At 38.0% G+C, this 19367-nt stretch overlaps 4 protein-coding genes across 8 annotated transcripts; 2 read left to right on the top strand and 2 right to left on the bottom strand.

Moving 5' to 3' along the window:
• Positions 1-57: 57 nt before the first annotated feature.
• LOC108038128 (bcl-2-related ovarian killer protein homolog B) lies at positions 58-10868 on the top strand. 2 transcript variants are annotated; one of them, XM_017114848.2, is made up of 5 exons: positions 58-178; positions 9720-9954; positions 10022-10168; positions 10245-10553; positions 10614-10868. In XM_017114848.2, the coding sequence occupies exons 2-5, from the start codon at positions 9733-9735 to the stop codon at positions 10776-10778; spliced, it is 843 nt and encodes a 280-aa protein (XP_016970337.1). In that variant the 5' UTR covers positions 58-178; positions 9720-9732; the 3' UTR covers positions 10779-10868. The 2 variants fall into 2 exon arrangements, with proteins under 2 accessions (XP_016970337.1, XP_016970336.1); XM_017114847.2 differs by having other exon boundaries at positions 9652-9954.
• LOC108038124 lies at positions 6001-9627 on the bottom strand. Its single transcript, XM_017114844.2, has 4 exons — positions 8032-9627; positions 7230-7835; positions 6988-7160; positions 6001-6650 (listed from the first exon to the last, which is right to left on the bottom strand). The coding sequence occupies exons 1-4, from the start codon at positions 8400-8402 to the stop codon at positions 6115-6117; spliced, it is 1686 nt and encodes a 561-aa protein (XP_016970333.1). The 5' UTR covers positions 8403-9627; the 3' UTR covers positions 6001-6114.
• Positions 10869-11166: 298 nt separating the features above from the next.
• LOC108038126 (electron transfer flavoprotein subunit alpha, mitochondrial) lies at positions 11167-12981 on the bottom strand. Its single transcript, XM_017114846.1, has 4 exons — positions 12883-12981; positions 12749-12815; positions 12520-12660; positions 11167-12129 (listed from the first exon to the last, which is right to left on the bottom strand). The coding sequence occupies exons 2-4, from the start codon at positions 12788-12790 to the stop codon at positions 11320-11322; spliced, it is 993 nt and encodes a 330-aa protein (XP_016970335.1). The 5' UTR covers positions 12791-12815; positions 12883-12981; the 3' UTR covers positions 11167-11319.
• Positions 12982-13225: 244 nt separating this feature from the next.
• On the top strand, positions 13226-17900 carry LOC108038131 (RNA/RNP complex-1-interacting phosphatase). 4 transcript variants are annotated; one of them, XM_017114857.2, is made up of 7 exons: positions 13226-13358; positions 13454-13529; positions 13918-14117; positions 14501-14547; positions 16854-16961; positions 17030-17260; positions 17526-17900. In XM_017114857.2, exons 1-7 carry the CDS (start codon positions 13336-13338, stop codon positions 17810-17812), a joined length of 972 nt encoding a protein of 323 aa, XP_016970346.1. In that variant the 5' UTR covers positions 13226-13335; the 3' UTR covers positions 17813-17900. The 4 variants fall into 4 exon arrangements, with proteins under 4 accessions (XP_016970346.1, XP_016970345.1, XP_016970348.1 ...); XM_017114856.1 differs by having other exon boundaries at positions 13227-13358; positions 17523-17900; XM_017114859.2 differs by having other exon boundaries at positions 13227-13358; positions 17030-17141; positions 17526-17652.
• The last annotated feature ends 1467 nt before the right edge of the window (positions 17901-19367 follow it).

Raw genomic sequence — 19367 nt, 5'->3', positions numbered from 1 at the left:
ATATCACACTGTTTCGATAACTTTTAAATTTCCGTCGATAAGGCGGTTAGTTTGTATTTCGCATTTAGTTTTTTTGATTTGACTTCACTTTATGTTTAGTCTTCGGCGAGTTCGGAACGTTGCGGCGGCGTTTTTCGGCCACGCTTCTCAAATTTCTGCTTTCGTTGAAAAATAAACGGTTAGTTTTTTATAACAATAAAAATTATATGTGGTTTCCGGTGATTATTTACCAAAAAAAATAAAAACCTTCAACTGACAAAAGCTGACCGTGAATATTCAGCAACCTGATTCCGATTCAGATTCCATTTCCAACCAGAACGCGCCCCGCATAAATAATTAAGTAATTTCCATGCCACTCAGCCGGAATTTAACAGTTCTCCCTTATTATTCGCTCATCGTAAACTGAAATTGAAAATAGATAATAACAAGCGAACCATTATCATTATCAGCACAAATTGCGCATCCGACAATCAAAGATAAACATCCGTATCAATGCGATCCATTGCCAAATACGTGATAAGCCGATAAAAGAGGCGGTATTACCAAATAAATGTTAAGAAATTAATAACTATTATAGTGTTTTCTTAATGATAATAAAAATGATCGTCATAAAATGAAAAGCGTTACAAAAGTGTTAAAAATCTTTAACGATTTTTAAAAGTAATAAGTGGTTACTAATTTTCACTACAAAAATTAAGAAAAATATATAAGTATTGACAAATCTAATTATGTAAAAAATTAAGGGAAATATGAAAGTTCCTTTTAGTTTTACAATGATCTACTTTTGGATACAAAAATTTACAACAGTTAATACAAAGTGGCTTAAACAACTAATCATATATGTATCTAACCGTCACATGTTAAAAAATATTACCCTTAAATAAACATGTACAAAAATAAAAAAATAAAATGTTTTGTGAATCTATTATATTTAACAAAAAATTGTTTGTACTTTTTTTATGACCTCTTTCGGTAAACGAAAAATACAAACATTAAAAATAAATAAGTGAACAAATATTTATTATCAAAATAATAATGACAATTACATGTCAATATGGATAAATTCTAAAATAAATACCATTAAATATAAATAAAAACCCTAGAGTTGAACGCCCTTTTTTAACCGGAATAAAGAAGCAACAGCTGAAGGAGAAACAGGCCAACAGCAATTTTAATTTAATTAAATTTTGTTGTTTTGCCTGCGTGTTCGGTTAATGTGTATATATGCTGTTGCTTTTGTTGTTGTTTTTGATGGATAATCAGCGTAATGCTTCCACCCACATCGAAGAAAGAGATGGCAATATCGCAATTGACTTTGCCATAAATGATTTCAGTTTTTTTTTTACTTTTGACTTCGTTTTTTAAGTGTGTTTGTTTGTTTGTTTGCCGAGCGGCAAAATACGTTGGCAATTAGTGGAACGACAAATGTTTATTGACAAAGGCGTTGGACACTTTGATTTGGTCGGTCTATTCGGTGGAAATTATTTACGATTTTAAGAGAAAATTATTGCCAGTGCCACCGATCAAATGGGGGTGCTGTATTTCAAAGTTATGGCAGGGAAATTCGAGATTTCTGGTGTGTATCGTATACATTTTGCTGACTAAACCTTGAATAATATCGTATAGCTATGCATTCTTGCAATTTATAAATTAATAATAGCCTTTTAAAGCTTTTGTTTGGTGATAAACTATATAAAATGATTTTTACAATCTTTAGTTGAAGTTTATTTATATAATTTATATTATTTTTGAGTTGGCATACTTGAATTTTTAAGTCATATGCGCAGAATGAAAAAAAAACGAGATATTATTACTTCTCTTTAAATAGTGTTTTTTTTTGTGTACCAAAACTCAATATTCTTCATAAATGCAAAACTTATGCATTTGTTTTTAACTTCATGCTTGAATACTAATGCCAATTTCGAAACCCATTTGCAATCTGTCAGCTCAAGTGTTTTAAGGCAATAAAACAAGATCGGACCATACCCTATACCACTATGCCTGTATAAATAATGCAATTAACTGGCGAGAAGCACCTGTAACACCTTGCCACCCCTCTTAACCCCATAAAACCCCGTGTTTTAACGCTGTTCACGTTCGATTTGAATGACGCAAATTGGTGGCTGCAAAAGTGCAAAATCAACAGTTAATGATCTGAACAATGTTTGTCTGGGGGTGGTGTAAATTTCCAATTGCCAACGATGTCAAACAGCGACGTTTTACGGCTACTTACTTCCCATTTTCATTCTCATTCGAGCTGAGTTGGCCACAAAATAAAAAGTATAATACGGCAAAAAACAGTAAAACCGCAAGCTTGCGGCTAAAATAAACTGCCGTATTTTCGAACATTTTGTGTGTCGTTTATGATATAATATTACCACTGAGCTGTCACATCTGTCCGGCGTTCGAGTATGCAATTAAATAATGTAAAATGGCAATTTAATGAACTCCGATTTGATTAACCAATCACCAATCGAAAGTCAAATTGCTCCAAATTGTTTGTCATGCGCACCGAACTTGAGGCAAAAAGAAAAATACGTAAAAATAAACCAAATTCCAATCTGAGTCTGCGTAACTGTCAAATGTTGTAAAAAATCAATAACACAAATGTTAACATGCTCACAATGCTAAAAACGCAACCCACAAAAACGAGTCGAACAACCAATAAAATTGGCAAAACAAAAAAAAATGAAATCAAATGCCTAACGACGCTTTTTAAAGGCAACGCGGTTTGGGCCAATCCAAAACCCGAGATAAAACATTTGACACTTTTGGTTAATAAAAGTTGCTAATGAGTGCGAGCAACTCGCTGATTCCGAGATGTTGATTTAGTTATTTTTTTTAGAGTCTGGCCAATAGGAGAGCATTAAATAAATGGGTGTTGAGAGGGGTGGGCAGTGCCACTAATTGTGAATAAATCAACTAGTGTTTCGAATAATCCCATTATTTAAGTTACAAGAATTTATATAGAAACTAAACTATGTTCGATTGGAGATTGTCTTAAAGTAATTGTCTATAAAGTAATATATATGGTTACTATAAATTTGCAAGTCACTCGGATATATTTAAAGTTGTTAAAAATGTAACGAATTTAAAAGAAATTATCGCTTAATATACCTAAAAGAAATTCTATTAAATAGTGCCAAAATTTGTAATAAGTTTAAATCCTTTTTTTTCTGAATCTATATTGGTCTTAAGGTAAATTTAGGATCATATACCCATTAATGTTTTATTTCCATTGATCGAGTAAAAGAAACATAATGTTTTAATTAATCTCCAGCTCTCTGTTCCCTTTTTTGAACCTTTCAAGTTGCCAACCTCCTTTAATGATCAGCGAAATCGGCGATTGCAGTCATGAACATCGATCATCGATCCATTCATAGAACCGCAAGACAAACAGAGAGTCGCGTTTTGCTTGTCCATTGAAAATTGACTAAAATGAAGTGCGCTCATAAATATTTATTAGGCATTGCTAAACCGGGCACTAAGTAGTCGATAATTTAAGCAGACATGAAAATTGTTTAGGCCAGGTCCACTGGTCTATGTGGCCGATTTGGCTGCTGAATGAAAAGTGTAAATTGCAGCGGCAAGTGCACTTTTTCGCTTGGAATGAGGGGACTTAACTTTAATTTACTTCACTCTATAGAGCGCGGAGTACATGGATTGCAGCTAAACCGAACACGAACTTAAGCGCCAGTTGGGGACGACATTAATTTATGTTCGGCAAACATTTTGCCTGCCATTTAGGCGACAAAGACAAAGTAGCCTCGCCTGCTGGCCAAAACCCCCCATTCCGACTTACCCCTTTTTTTCCCTCAATTCTGTTTGTGTTCGAGCCGGAACGTGTCGGGATTATTAATTAGCCAACATCGCAGGTGAAGCCTGCAAAACATCGGGCCACATTCCCCAAGTGGAGATGGGGATGCAATTGAGGGCATCTCGCCGAGCTGTTGATGATCTCAGTTGTGGGAATGCATTTTACGCTTTGGTTAGGTCAGCGATAAATCCAAAGAGGTCAGATAAATTTATGGAAACTTTTTCCATTGGCACTGGCATTTTTAGAAATATTTCACTAAGTAATAATAGCTTTAAAGAAAATGGTTTCGTGTTGATAATATTCAAAATACTTTAGAAATAAAGTATAATATGTAAGGTTACCAATGGATAATACATAGAAGGAACATGTTTTAAGGAACAGTTTTCGTGTTGAGAATAGGCAAAATACTTTAGAAATAAAGTATAATATGTATGGTTACCAATAGATGATACATAAAACTAAGCTAAAAGTTAAAATTACATATTTAATTTGTATTATTTTATTTACCAAACAAGCACCAAAATTCCGAAATACCTATGTATCTTTTATAGCCCCCAGAGAGTAATTAAATTGTAACTCTAGACTGACTTCGACCACCCATCGAGCAAAAGCGGCTTAAATCAACGGCTAATTGGCTGCGATTTTCATGCCCATTAAGCGTTAACTGTCAGCCACCAGATGGATTATCATATACGAAAACCGACAACAAATTGCACCAAATAACAAAGCCAAAAATCGGCTGTGAGCGAGGTTTCATTAGCCGCGCTCGAAGCGTGAAAACGTGATAAAATTTCGGTTTCAGCTATCTGGCCATAACTAAATCGCAGATCGCAATTTGCGAATTGCGCGCGCAGTTTGGAAATCAGTCAGTCACTTGGTTTGCTTACTGGCTTTAAGAGCTCTTTTTTTTCGAGATTTCATTCTCAGGCCCGTCCAATTACAAGCGACACGAACATAAATAAAATTTTATTAAGTGCTAATTTCTGTTTTAAGCTCGAAATGGGCAAACATTGGCTCGTTTTCCGATTCCACAGGGGCGATAAGTCAATTTGCTTGGCAGACAGATGGATAAAAGACAGGTGGTTTCAGTGGTTCAGATTGGCGCCTTTGATATAATTGATGGAGTTTTTTGTGGCCCGCTTTTGATGGGTGGGTCAGCATCAAAATCGGAGTATGCTTGTGAAAGAATTTGTCTAAAAGGGTTCAAATTAAAAGAAAACAAGAAGATTAGAGCCAACCAAATATGGTTTAAAGACAAAACAAATGATAATTTTAAACTAAACAGGAAAGGAAGCCAACTTCGGCAAGCTTAATTTTTATTTACCCCTGCAGATTGAATTTTGAATGCAGATTTTTAGAGAATCAAATCACAAGTCTTTAGAGGTATGCCACTTTGGAATCGGATTAAGTTTGGCAAAGTTATGGACTCTCGAAGTCCAATTTGGAGTCACTCTGTTACAAAACATCGGAAAACTAGAAATAACTAACATGCAAATGTGTCAAAATTTTGACCAACGTTAAATTGAAAATTTTGAATGCAGATTTTTAGAGAATCGAATCACAAGTCTTTAGAGGTATGCCACTTTGGAATCGGATTAAGTTTGGCAAAGTTATGGACTCTCGAAGTCCAATTTTGAGTCACTCTATTACAAAACATCGGAAAACTAGAAATAACTAACATGAAAATGGGTCAAAATTTTGACCAACGTTAAATTGAAAATTTTGAATGCAGATTTTTAGAGAATTGAATCACAAGTCTTTAGAGGTATGCCACTTTGGAATCGGATTAAGTTTGGCAAAGTTATGGACTCTCGAAGTCCAATTTTGAGTCACTCTGTTACAAAACATCGGAAAACTAGAAATAACTAACATGAAAATGGGTCAAAATTTTGACCAACGTTAAATTGGAAATTTTGAATGCAGATTTTTAGAGAATCGAATCACAAGTCTTTAGAGGTATGCCACTTTGGAATCGGATTAAGTTTGGCAAAGTTATGGACTCTCGAAGTCCAATTTTGAGTCACTGTATTACAAAACATCGGAAAACTAGAAGTAACTAACATGAAAATGGGTAAAAAATTTGATCAACGTTAAAATTATTTTTTATATCAGAAAAACTTTCGCTAAGGAATTTAATAAATTTTAATAGAAGTCACAAAAATTATTGAGCTTAAAATTTAAAATTTCTAATTCTAAATTACTAATTCATAAAATATTTCATTAGATTTCACTTCTTAAAAACCGGGGTGCTTGTAAGATTTATTTAGCCATAAGAAAAAGTTAATATTTTATCGATATCACTTTCCAAATTTATATAAGGCCACAATGGCAACACCCAAAAGCATCACCACAAATCCCAGGCTGCCAAAGAGAGCTAGTGACTTGGAGACTTCTCTGACCTCCGAATTTCCATTCTTCATATCAATATCTTTTGGTGATATATCCTCTTCAGTCGGCATTATCACGCGGAATGTTAAATGGGATAGTTCCGATACTTCTGTACTATTTCCATGCGAAACATTCCGTCGTCTTCTTTGACCCACAGAAGGCAAACAATCTTGGCTTGTCACTTGGCAATCTTCGCGTTCCAGGCATCCTGTAATTCGCATGGAAATGACCAAAACCTCTCCACTCCGCATTCCCGGAAACATGACCGCCTTGAAATGGAGTCTCTGGCCAAGAGGAGGTTCCAAAATTGGGGGATGGGCGCAGATTGCCTGCATGGCGGGATTCAGACAACCCCTCGAACTGACCAACTGAACAGTGTTGAGTACTTCTCCTCCAGTTGCAATCCTCTGCAATTGGACATCACTGAGTTTGGTGTAGTTCCAACCTAAAAGATTAGAGGATTTATAAAAAAAATATAAGTATCTTAAGTGTGTTGGTCATAATTTTAGTCCTAAATGATAATCTCAATGTAAGATTTAAATTCTTTAATTCAAAATAATATACAATATAATGGAGAAAGTCTGATCTATAAAGCCATGTTATACTAACAAAATGAAATGGGAAGTACTAAGATTAATTGGCAATTAGTCTGAGTAATTCAGTTATAAAAGTTTAAATAGATATGATAGATCCCTGCTTTTTAGATTTTGTGTTTTGATGGTTTTTATGAGGGTGAAAGTGATCTCTAAACATTTATAATCATTCTTTATTAAATAACTTACCATCTCCCGCCAAAACATGAGCTCTGAGTAAAAGTTCCTCGCCCAACTGGACTGCACCATTTGTCTCTAAATGTCGGGTATATCCAGTACTTCCTTTTCTCAATAACTCCACATGGGTGCGAAAGGCATTTTGGTTTCCACCATGGGCGTAGCTGCCTCCACTGCGTGCTTGCCTTAAAAACAAAAAGTAAACTTATTAAAAAGACCTCCAAATCTTTACCAAAAAAAAAACTTTTTCCTACACATCATTAGCCACACCCATTTTCAAGGCATGCGTTTTGACTGCCACTCGCTCTTGGGTTTTGCAATGCAGGGTTAAGATCGAGTCTCCACTGGTCCTTAACCCTCTGATGGCGGGGAAGCGCAAACGCAGACAAAGATCCTGGCCACAGGACTTCACACCACAACGCTCGAAATCCTCGCCAGAAATATCCAAGAGCAGAAAACTTCGGGAAAGTTTCATTTCACAGCGTTTATCCGGCTGATCATCATTATCCTGATCTACAGTGGGTGCTGCTCCCAAAAAGCTGTCCAATTTGAGAACAGCTCGAAAATAACCCGACGAAAGGCAACGCATGTCCTTGAGACGGAGTCTCAGTTGGTTTTGATCCTGATTTCCTCCTTCACTGGGGGGTAAATAAACGGGAGCAGGTGTCGAAGGTTTTTGGGGGAATACTGGAGCCACTGGGGCATGGTAATCGTAGCCTGGGGAGTGTATAGTCTCGATTTCATCTCCAGGATCTTGTACAATTATGGGTCTTGAAGTAGTGGTAGTTGTGGGTGTGGAGGTGGTTATGATGCTGCCTGCAGGCGGTTGGGGGTAGTAGTAAGCCGGATAACTCTCCTCACTAAAAAATAGGTAGATAAATGCATATAAATTTATATATATGTTTATATATATGTTTTAATAACAATTTAATCTAAAACATTTATTTAAAAGAAAATGTATTTACATGAGGTTAATAACCTACTTTTTGAACCAATTTCCAATTAATTTAAATATATTTGGTAGGTAAGAGGATATCTTTTAGGAATAAAACCCACCTTGGCTTAGGACTTTCGTAGTTGGGGCGCTCCTCGATAGCAGGTGGCAGATAATGCTGACTTAGAGGTATAAAACTGCCGTGTCCAGTTCCCTGAAACTTGACACTGCGATTCTCTATAATCTCCGGCAAACTAAATTCGGTGGTGGCAACAGGAGCCACAGGGGCAGGAGTAACAGGAACCGGAGCTGGAGCTGGAGGTCCATATAAATTCGGAGGAGATAGTCCCACTTGAAAGGGCACTTGACCATGAAGATAGTTTTCAAATTGATCCAATTGAGGAGCAAAAAAATGGGACACATCCGCGAGAGATCCTCGAATAGTTTGCGATCCCAAAAGGGCTAAGACTAGACACATCCACATGGTTGACATTTTGACCAATAACTGACTGATGGGCCTCCAAGTGATAGTGTTTTTATATGCTCCCACTTGGTTTGGTTGGGCGTGACTCCTATGACCTGGATTAATTTCAGACCAAATTATTCTGGAACCTCGCACTTTCTCAGCTATCACTTTTAATGGCCGAGAGTCCCCGAAAAAAAATAACCAAAAATTCCACACGACTTGGTTGTACCCACAGACTTTCCTTGGTCACGAACGCGTTGAGTGGGTCAGGTTATGTAAAGCTAATTGCGAAGTGCTCTCTGGGGAATAAGCCACCAGTTGCCACTGATCCAAGTTCGGTTCCATCTTCGATTCACTTGCCGCACCAGCCACATCGTCCCACAAATCATTTGCCATTTGACATCTCGCTTGTGGACAACTAATGACAACAGCTGCGACACAGCAGCATTTTGGCCATATTGCGGATTTCTGATCGCTGTTAGCCAGAAGCCAATCAAACCTAACGAGCCGACAATCTGTCCGTTAATGTTAATGTGACCATTTTGGGTAGGCTCAAGCAAACAGTCATCGCGGAGCGTCATAATGGAAACTAAACAGAGAAAAACATAGATCATTTTTAAATAAATAAGAAGAGATCTAATAAAAAGATACATATAATCTATTTATATAATAGATTAGATCCATGTATTAAACCAATTAAAAAAAATTGAATATTGTTTTTAAGAGCATTAGACTATTTGCTTTTTATAAATAGTTATTTTAATATTTTATAATATTGAAAGCTATGTTCATCTACAAATAGTTCTTGAGCTAAAAAAATGATTAAAATGAAGTCATTATACAAAAGTATTTCATTCTTTGTGATTATAAATATTTAGTTTTTCAAAGATATCTTATTATTTTCCTCTGTGCACCTTCGATCTTAATCACTTGCACACGTGGGAAGAGTTCTCTTTACTTGTAATCTGATTTCAGAGTTCATTCGCTAGATTTTGAACCACATGTATGGGTTTTCAATCAGCTAAACATGACATTTATATGTTAAGCCAATTATTTTTTAATATAACTGTGGGACTGGTTTTTCGTGCAGCTGGTTATTATTCCCAGCGGCGAAGATTTGCCAAATCGAATGCAATTAATTGAATTAACAAGGCACTCTGTTCCACACTTCATGGGGGATCGTTAAAAACTATAACTGGATCTTCAACTAGCTCTAAGTTGATTTATGAGTTAAGTCTTGCCACCTCTTGCCATACTTATAAGCGATTCCCCGCAGGATCTCGAACGATCTCGCCAGCGAAAAATGCCCGGCACCTCGTATCCCACGAATAACGATAATTTCAGCAACGGATTTCCGATGGCCACCACACAAAGTGAGCGTCTGTTGCAGGCTCAGAATAGAAGAAAATTCAGTTTTCCTGCCACTCTACATTCCGCCTCTCTGTTGGAAGTGGGTGGGGGCCAAAAGGAGACCACTCGGCGAAGGTTGAGCAATGTCAGCGATGCGGTCACCAGGAAGCTATCCTACACGATTGGCTGGAAGGCGGCCCAGATTCCAGCGGTGGACATCATCACACAGGTTTCTTAAGAGTCAAATTATTTTAAATATTAACCTCACAACCTAATATTAATATTTCCTTCTCAAGGGTCGTTGTCTATGTGGTCACTACATCAAGCGACGTCTGAGAAGATCGGGTTTGTTTAATAAAAAGCTTGGACTACAGCGGATACGAAGTATTCTTGGTTCCACCTCCATGGGCATTGTGCGGGACGTTTTTCCAGCAGTTCAAGTGGTAAGGATCCTTTAAATAAAATATATATTTTATTAGGTACAGTCTTTAATTCTAATAAAATAAAACCTTATCTCAGCTGGGTGACGAACTGGAGCGCATGCATCCGCGTGTTTACAATGGAGTAGCTCGTCAGATTTGTCGAAATCCAGGCGGTGAGTTCAACACTCCGGATGCTGTGAGTGTGCTACTGGGAGCTGTCGGTCGGGAGCTTTTCCGAGTGGAGATCACCTGGAGCAAGGTGATCTCTTTGTTTGCCATTGCCGGAGGTCTATCCGTTGATTGTGTGCGCCAAGGACATCCAGAATATCTGCCCAAGTTGATGGAGAGCGTCTCGGAGGTGATCGAAGATGAGCTGGTGCCTTGGATTAATGAGAACGGTGGTTGGGTGAGCCTCCCTGAACAGCATTATTATAACATATGTTTATTCAAGCATTTTTTATTCCAGGGCGGGATTAACACACATGTTTTACCCACTACCAACAGCCTGAATCCCTTGGAGTGGACCACTCTGGTCATAGGCGTAGTTTTTGGCCTGATTTTAGTTCTTATGGTTTTGCGATTTATAATTAACACGATAGTACCGAAAATATATCAACGATTTACGAACTGAACTTAAAAAATGGTGTCCACTCAGGGTTAGTGATAATTCATATTTGATAACTTATATATTTTTGAATAAAGTGCCACACATTTTAGATCAGCTTTTAATGGTTTGCTGCTTTAATTTTCTTCTAGATGGACAGCTTTTCAGTCTTATTAGTTTAATTAGTAGAGCTTTTAATGAAAGCTTCCGAAAAAGTAAACATGCGACATGATCTTGATAATGGAAAAGTTAAGATAACTATAAAAATTATATGGGGTTAGCAATGATAAATATATTTTAAGTCCATCTTAAATTTACATTATATATATACCTGATTAGCTTTTTTTGTGTTATGGACATTAAAATCACTACGAGCAGTTGCACAATCCCTCTCAACTGATAAGACTGTTCAATCTTCACATAGAATAGGTCTTCGGCTTGTTTTATTACAAAATTTGAGAGGAAAATCTTCCGTGGACTTAGGTAAAAATTCAAATAAATGCAACAGTTATCAATTTAACGGTACACAATCGTAACTTTATACTACAACATATGACAATCTCTCGCCTTACAACTTTCCAGTAAGCTCGGGCACAGCCTTGAAAAGATCAGCCACGATGCCGATATCGGCGACTTGGAAGATGGGAGCCTCGGGATCCTTGTTGATGGCCACAATAGTCTTGGAGTCCTTCATGCCAGCCAAATGTTGAATGGCGCCGGAGATGCCAACGGCGATGTACAGCTCGGGAGCCACAATCTTTCCGGTCTGACCGATCTGCAGATCGTTGGGCACAAAGCCAGCATCAACGGCAGCACGAGAGGCTCCCACAGCGGCTCCAAACTTATCGGCCAGATCGTACAGCAGCTTGAAGTTATCTCCGGACTTTAAACCCCTTCCTCCGGAAACGATCACCTTGGCTCCGGCCAACTCTGGGCGATCGGATTTGGTCAGCTCCTGAGAGACGAATTCCGACAGGCTGCTCGCATAATCTCCAGCTGGAGCCTGCTCCACAGCTCCACTTCCTCCGCTGGTAGCTGCCGGTGGGAAGTTGGTGCTCCTCACAGTAATTACCTTCACGGCATCCTTGGATTTCAAAGTGAGGATGGCATTTCCGGCGTAAATAGTCCGCACAAATGTATCCTCGGACTTGACATCAATGATCTCCGAAATGGGCGACACATCCAGTTTGGCGGCCACGCGGGGCAGCACGTTTTTGCCAAAAGCCGACGCACCGGCCAGGATGTGGGTGAACTTGAACTGAGATTGAGCGGCCAGGACTAAAGGAGCCAGTGATTCCGCGGTGAATCCCTTGAAGGCGGCATTCTCGGCCACCAGAACTTTGGTCACGCCTTCTACTTTGGAAAGAGCCTCGGAAGCCTGGGAAAGAGAGAGTGGATATGTTATAAATATGCAGAGCTTCTAAAAAGGTAGCGTAGAATTGGGTGGTAAGTTGGCAAGTTTACTGAATCTATAACATAAGAGATATCTCTGATAGTATAATCGGGTATTTGCTTTAAACTAAGTTGGATGACAGATATCCTAGAAAACGGGCAAATACATATTTTGAATACAAACGTATTGTGTTTAAAGGCAAAATATTTATATAACTTGTTGCCGACATACGATTGCAAATAAAAGTATTTTCAAAAATGTTAGGATTTCTGAGTTATAATAGACCTAGTTTTCTTTTAACAGTTCTTCGCCCTCGTTTTTTTTTTTACATTTTTCCATATGGAACCATCCCAATGGAGCCTTTTTGAGACTTACGGGTCCGCATTTTGTGCCTGCCACCAGTACTGTGACGTCACCGCCGATCTTCTTGGCCGCGGAAATAGTATTCAGGGTGATCGGGTTGAGGGCCTCATTATTGTGCTCGGCCACCACCAAAGTGCTCTTGCATCGCTGCAGCTGAAAATTAAAAAGTTGATCAATTTGTTATTTAATTATTAGACAACAGCGCCTGCGCTCTTTTATCTTCTTAATATTTTCCACTTACAATGCTGCTGCGCATCAAATTACGCGTGTTGCTGGCAAACATTTTCGGGATAAGATAGTAGAAGGAGCTATTGGGGGGCAGAGAAAATGTTGTTTGATTAATTAAAACACTTTAATGTTTAATTGATAACTTACCTTCGCTACAAAATCACAGAAAGTCCAAAGGTTTGTCGCTTGGCGGTGGAAAACCATCGATGGCAACATCGATATTTACAAAGCATCGGTAATATCGATGTTTGTCAGGGCGCCAACTGTGTTTTTCCATCTCTAACGAGTATTTCCCACTGTAGTTCTTGCGCACTGTTATTATTACAAAAGAGTTTAAAATAATTTTTTTATTCTAACGTTTTAATGTATAATGTATATTTACTCAATGAAATAAATATCAACTCCAATTTAATAAATTATTATCACAAAGTCACAAAACTGCTCCTTAAAAATAACCATGACCAGTCACTGTTTGGGTTAATAGTGTCATCTCTAAGGCATATGGTTTCTTTGCATAATCTGACAACCCTCCAAAAATATTTATTATTACAAGTAAATTCCCGTTTTGTAACTAAATTCAGTGACTAATCAGACTAAAGAATGGCAAAAGCAATACCAGATAGGTGAGTACAACTCTGGGATGTTACATCGAAGATGTCCCGAAGAAATCTATTTGATTGACTGTTTGTTTATGTTTTCCTGTGCTCACAAACTACAGATGGTTGGATTACACGCCGATCGGGAAGCGTATTCCTGGTACTCGATTCATAGCATTCAAGGTGCCCTTGCATAAGGTGAGCTTACGATTAAGGTAGTTCCCCCATCCAATACCAGATCCCGAGTTCCATTAAAACCGGTTGACAGGAGGCTAATATTGATGGATGTTGAAAACCCAGGACCACCGACATTGAGGGGTCCTCTAAAAATAAATAACAACGGACGACGACGAAATTTGTGCATTGTAATTATGCATATATGTATATAAAAGTGGCAACTGGACATGGAACATGGACCCCACATGAATATTAAATTAAATTGTTTTTGCTTAATTAAATAACGCCACGGTTCCTCGGACCTTATTAATTGCCTGCCCCACGGGCACTTTGCATAAATTGAGTAATTTTTAGCGGCGCATTGTAATGATCTCATGGGTATTTGCCCTGTTCCCCATTCCCTTTTCAGCATGTCAACGCCAGAGTGCAGGAGAATCTTCGCCTGGCGCCCGAATCCCTGCTGGAGTCCATCCCCGATCTGGGCCTCATCATCGACTTGACCAACACAAACCGATACTATCATCCCAGTGCTTTGACCAACCGCGATGTGCGCCACCAGAAGCTGATGATCCCCGGAAAACAGACACCTCCAAGGGCATTGGCAGAGCGGTAATTATAACTTTCAATACCTCCTAAATTATAGAAAATTTTCTCAAAGAAATAAGAGCTATACCTGAAAATGGGATAAAGAAAGACCTAAAGAATATACATTTATGATTCTCTTAAACTACAGATGGTATTCAAATCTCGAAATTAATCAAACTTTGGTGATTTCGTTCCAATTGATTGATATTAACAAATTTATTTTAAAGAAACAAAATATAAATCTTACTCCCAATACTGTAAAATATCTATTTTTACGGTTAATGAAAAAAATAATTTTTTACGCTTAAGCTCGTTTAAAATGTTGATTAACCGCGAAAATTGCTTTGAATTTGGCTTAAGATAATTTAGGTTTTTAACTTATCAATATTCCTTTCTTATCATTATAGATTCTGCGGTTTTGTTGCCGATTTCCTTGAAAGCAATGCAGATAATGGTGAGTGTTGACAATTCATCCCACACGTCTTGATCTTTGGGCCACGCAGCCGTGGGAAACGCTTTCGCGTCAACAATGCAGATTCAGATGCATATCTGTCCTCACAATTAGAGCCGCAAAATATGCAAACAAATCGTATCAAAAGCGGGGCACCTGCAATTACCACGTATCCTAATTCCGGGCTGCACTGCCTCCAGAGATTCCTATCAGCTGGCAAGCACATAGCAAACATGGCGCAAAGCGGTGAAATGTGCTCGCAGCCAAGTGCCGCAAAAGAGAAATACTCTATTTAACCCTTTAACAGCCAACTGGCGCACCGATGTGGGCGCACACACTCAATCAGTCAGTCAGCCAGTCAGCTTTTTGGTTAGCCTTTGAGGAGAGCCCCAGGCCAAATCTGTCTGCCAGTCGGGAGCCGGGCAAACAAATCACTTACAAAGCACGGAGCTTAGTCATGCCGCGAGTGGGAAAAGGCTTTTCCAATTATGCACATTTCCAGGCATGCAAAGCTATCCATCCGCAGGCCGCTTTTCATTTTAGTTTTCAAATCTAGGAAAATTGCAAGACAAGGCCGACAAATCCATTTCTCGTTTAAACCCTTTTCGTTGATATATGTCTTAGATTTCTTGTAAGCATGTGTTTTATCAGAGTTCATTTTGAATTATTTCCTCGAAATTTTATCAGTAACCATTTGCTTAATTGATATACAATTTTTTTTGTTTAGTTTGATCTTAAAGTAATTATTTTTGAAAAGAGAATTTTTTTTTAAATAAATAGAGTATCCAAACTTCAATCACAGCTTGATAGTTTTATGTGTAAGTGGGCGCGGGATACGCCTTATGTTTCGCAGGCACTTTCATCTTGCGCTAATGTATGTGCGAACCCATTTGGCTTACAATATGCAAAAATGCCGACCAGAATGCCTTAGCAGTTTCTGATGCCGTCTTAGGGCTTAATTAAAACAAGATCTGGCGCCGCGGAAAGTCGCGTAGAACAAACAATAAATAAATACACGAAGGCTGCCAACATATTTACAACGAAACAAATCAGGAAAATAAGTCAAATACGAGGTGGTCGCAACTTGTCAACGACCAATGAGGCAGTATAGGCTCGAAAACAAGGCAAAGTCGTTGTCTCAGCACAGTGGGATCATCTGAAGATTTAATTTAACTACTATTGCCTATATAGTTATTTAGCCACAAATCAATCCTTTACTGAATAATATGATGAAAATTTTAAATGATTTATGAAAGAAAATTTTTAATTTTTATTTTCCATTTTAAAAAATAATTTAATGACTTTAAAAATTATTTTAATTTAACAATTCCTAAACAGAAGAAGAATTTTCACTTAAGACATTTGTATAAGAATTGTTGAATATTAATTTGTATTGTTATTTCAAAAGACTCAAACAACAAACTTGTTAGAACTATTTTTTCAACATACTATTGAAAGTATCGTAAACTTTATTTTTATTCAAATGTTAAAGAACAAATCACTGGAACTTATTAAAGAAAAGTATATATTATATAAACAAATTTTGTAAAATAACTATGTATTTTTAGTTTTTGATAAATATTTAAAACATGCCCCACTGTTCTTGGCATATCGACAAGGATGCGCCGCGCGTTCTCGTAATTTAATTTCGTTTTGCCTGTAAGTTGGCTTAAATGCAAGCCAAACATGACGTACTGACTGACTGGCAGCTTCGCCCGCTGCCAATGACCAGGGAATCCAACAACCAGGCCAAAGCCAAAGCCAAAACCCGAACCCGAATCCAAAGCACCCGCATATTGCACAAAGGCAGGCCACCGCGACCTGGTGGGATGTCCATGCCCCCCTGGATGCCCCTCGCAAATCCCTCCTGCTGGCATGTTTTTGTGAAATTTATAGCCAATGTTATTATTGGCAGAGCGCGCTGTTTTCTAGATTTAGCTCAGGTCGCTTCTGCTTTTATGCCAAATTGCCAGGCCGGTTTTTTCTGTTGCGGTCTCGCCGCGTGGGTGTTACCAAATGGGCGTGGAGCGGGATTTGTAGCTGGGGAGAGGGACATTCCTGTGGTCGTGTTTGCAATGAAATTTGTAGCAATTTGCAGCAACATGCGGCATTGCAGAAAGGCTGTGGCACTGCTTCTAAACGGAATAGAAATATCACCAAAATTGGTTGGGAATCTTCATTCTAAAGAGACTGGTTTAAAATGTAAAGCGTCGAAAGCATCTTCATATTATTAAGTATTTACATTTTCCAATCGTATGTTTAAGAATTAAATAATTTGTTATTTCAAATATCTTATCCGCAACATACAGACAAATTGATTGGAGTTCACTGCACGCATGGTGTGAATCGAACCGGATACTTGATCTGCTACTTTATGATCTCCGTTATGAAGAAGTCCCCCGAGGAGGCGATAAACAGTGCGTTGGATCCTGAGTAGACCCATGGAATACAATTTATTTATTCATACCCTATATATGATCCGCAGACTTTTCTGCGGCACGTGGACATGAAATCGAGCGCGAGAATTACTTAAGCTCCTTGAAGACACTTTCGAATCGAAACGATAATCAGGGGCGCTCTCGTTCAAATCAGTCAAGGTTAGAGTATAACAGCAAATACACTAACGTCAGAAACCAGCCCAGAAAAGAATATGGAAATTATCGGCAGCAAAATTACCAACGAGGTGGAGGGTATTATCACACATCCCATACATACAGTACGTAACTTAACATTGCCGTCAAAACTTTCGCATAATAATGATTCCAGTTCAATAGAAAATTTAATATTTTTGAATCTTATTTTATTTTAAAATCCAAATTACACACAAATTACCCACTTAACACTTCTTTATATCATTCAAACTAATTTTGTTATGATTCCTTGTTCTAAATTAAAGTCTAAATTTGTACTTTAGATTAGAATTCCCAGAACGGATTTACCCTTGCACAATTGAAATACTTTATTTGCTTGAATTTCAGAAGACCAACCCAATAGAAATTCCTATCAAAATAATTGGCGCAGTGACATACCGAAAAAATTATCCGAGGATCGCTACCATTCAAAAGGCAACCGTTGGAACCATCAGGATCATCAGAACTACAACAAAAATAGCAGAGGTTACAGCTCAGATTGGCGGAGATCTAGCCAAGTTTATTCAAGAGAAGATGATAATCAAAAAAATGACTGGTCTTCTTTCGGCAAATATCGCCAGGATCGAGAATATCGGCAGGCCAGCAGACGCCACTACTATGCTGATGATGCGGAGTAGTTGTCTTTAGTTTCACCTGATATTTGATATTTTTATTTTGTAAAAACATCCTGAACTAGATTTAAATAAATTTCCAATGGCGTGTTAAGCAATTTGTAAATTATTGCTAATTAACTGCAACAACAAGTACAACAATTAAAATTCATTTGCAACACGGTTAAGTTGAGACCACATAATGCTAGTTAACAAGCAGTCGGCTCAGATCGTGTGAAGATACAATAAAATCTGATAAAAATTTGCATTTCGATAAGCGAGAAGACGGCGTGAAATTCCAGGAAATTAGTGATCATCATGGCCAGCGGTGCCGCCGGGTTTGCTCCTGTGTCAAAGCCAAAGTCAGGATTGGCCGGCAAAGTGCTTTATATGTACAGTGGGTCTAATCAGTGCCAGAGATTTATGAAATTCTTTGCAAAATGGGATTTAAATGGTCTTCGAGGAAAGACAAAATATCACCAATAATATTAAAAAGGGTATATGAAAAACCTTAGAGATAAATTATTATTTACATTTTAAGAAATTTTAATGAACTTTAAAAAAGCCATCCATTTTATCAACATCAATCCAATTTAGGAAACCAAATGTTTTATATGAAAAACTTTTTAATAAACTATTGAAAACAGAGATAAGTAGACAGTTAAACTAAAATGAAATAAATTTTAAAAGTTTAGAATGAGTTTAATATATATAAACTATAAACTCCAAATGAACCCCATGGTAATATATTTTGAAGTACCTGTCACGTTGACGGCTCCTGATCGTTTCATTATTTCGTCATGGTGGTCAAATGTCAACTTATTAGCATAAATGTTGCTGCTGTCGCCTCCGCCCATCGCCTCTTTTTTTTTTAACCCTCGGGTTCCGATATCGGCGCTTTATCTTTGTGCAATCTTATCGGGACCGCACGATCAACGATTGTCATTATGGGCCAGGGTCCGAGGCTCGGACAGCGACAAATCGTTGGCCATTACAATGGTGGGGTGATGGAGCTGGAGGAGATGGAGATGGAGATGGAGAAGGATCGGGAAGTGGTTGGGGGACCTGGGTACAGGGATCGAATCGATCGGTTGGGATCTGATCTGACTGCCCGATAAACGCCTGTTGTGTGGCATGTGGCGTAAAGTTGTTTGTTGCGCTTAATTGGACAGCGTTTCATTTCGCGGCTGTTCGGACAGTTTGCTTCCTTTATTCACTCGTTATTTTTAGCATCTGACTGACCCAAAGACACGGCCAAATGGCATCCAGCGAAAGTGCCATCAAATGCCTTGGGTGATGTCTGCCAAAGATCTTTATTCGATTAGCGACGGCTACAGGAGGCTCTTTCCTGGTAATATTAAAAGTTTGGTGGAACAAAAGGTGGAAGCGGATGACATTAAAACATGGAGTGACATTAAAACTATTCAACATGGGATTTTATTTTAATAAAGGGGAAAGTCACCAAAAAAATTTAAGAAAATAACTGCAGGATACATTTTATTGGTCGTATTGTTAGTTAATAATATTATATTTCGGGGTAAAATTAAACAGGATAATTACGTTTTCAAGGAAACGAATGAAA

Source organism: Drosophila rhopaloa, unplaced genomic scaffold (genome assembly GCF_018152115.1).
Source record: "Drosophila rhopaloa isolate 14029-0021.01 unplaced genomic scaffold, ASM1815211v1 contig_115, whole genome shotgun sequence".
Taxonomy (NCBI): domain Eukaryota; kingdom Metazoa; phylum Arthropoda; class Insecta; order Diptera; family Drosophilidae; genus Drosophila; species Drosophila rhopaloa.
Note: the sequence above shows the minus strand (reverse complement) of the source record. Positions and strands in the feature narration are given on the sequence as shown.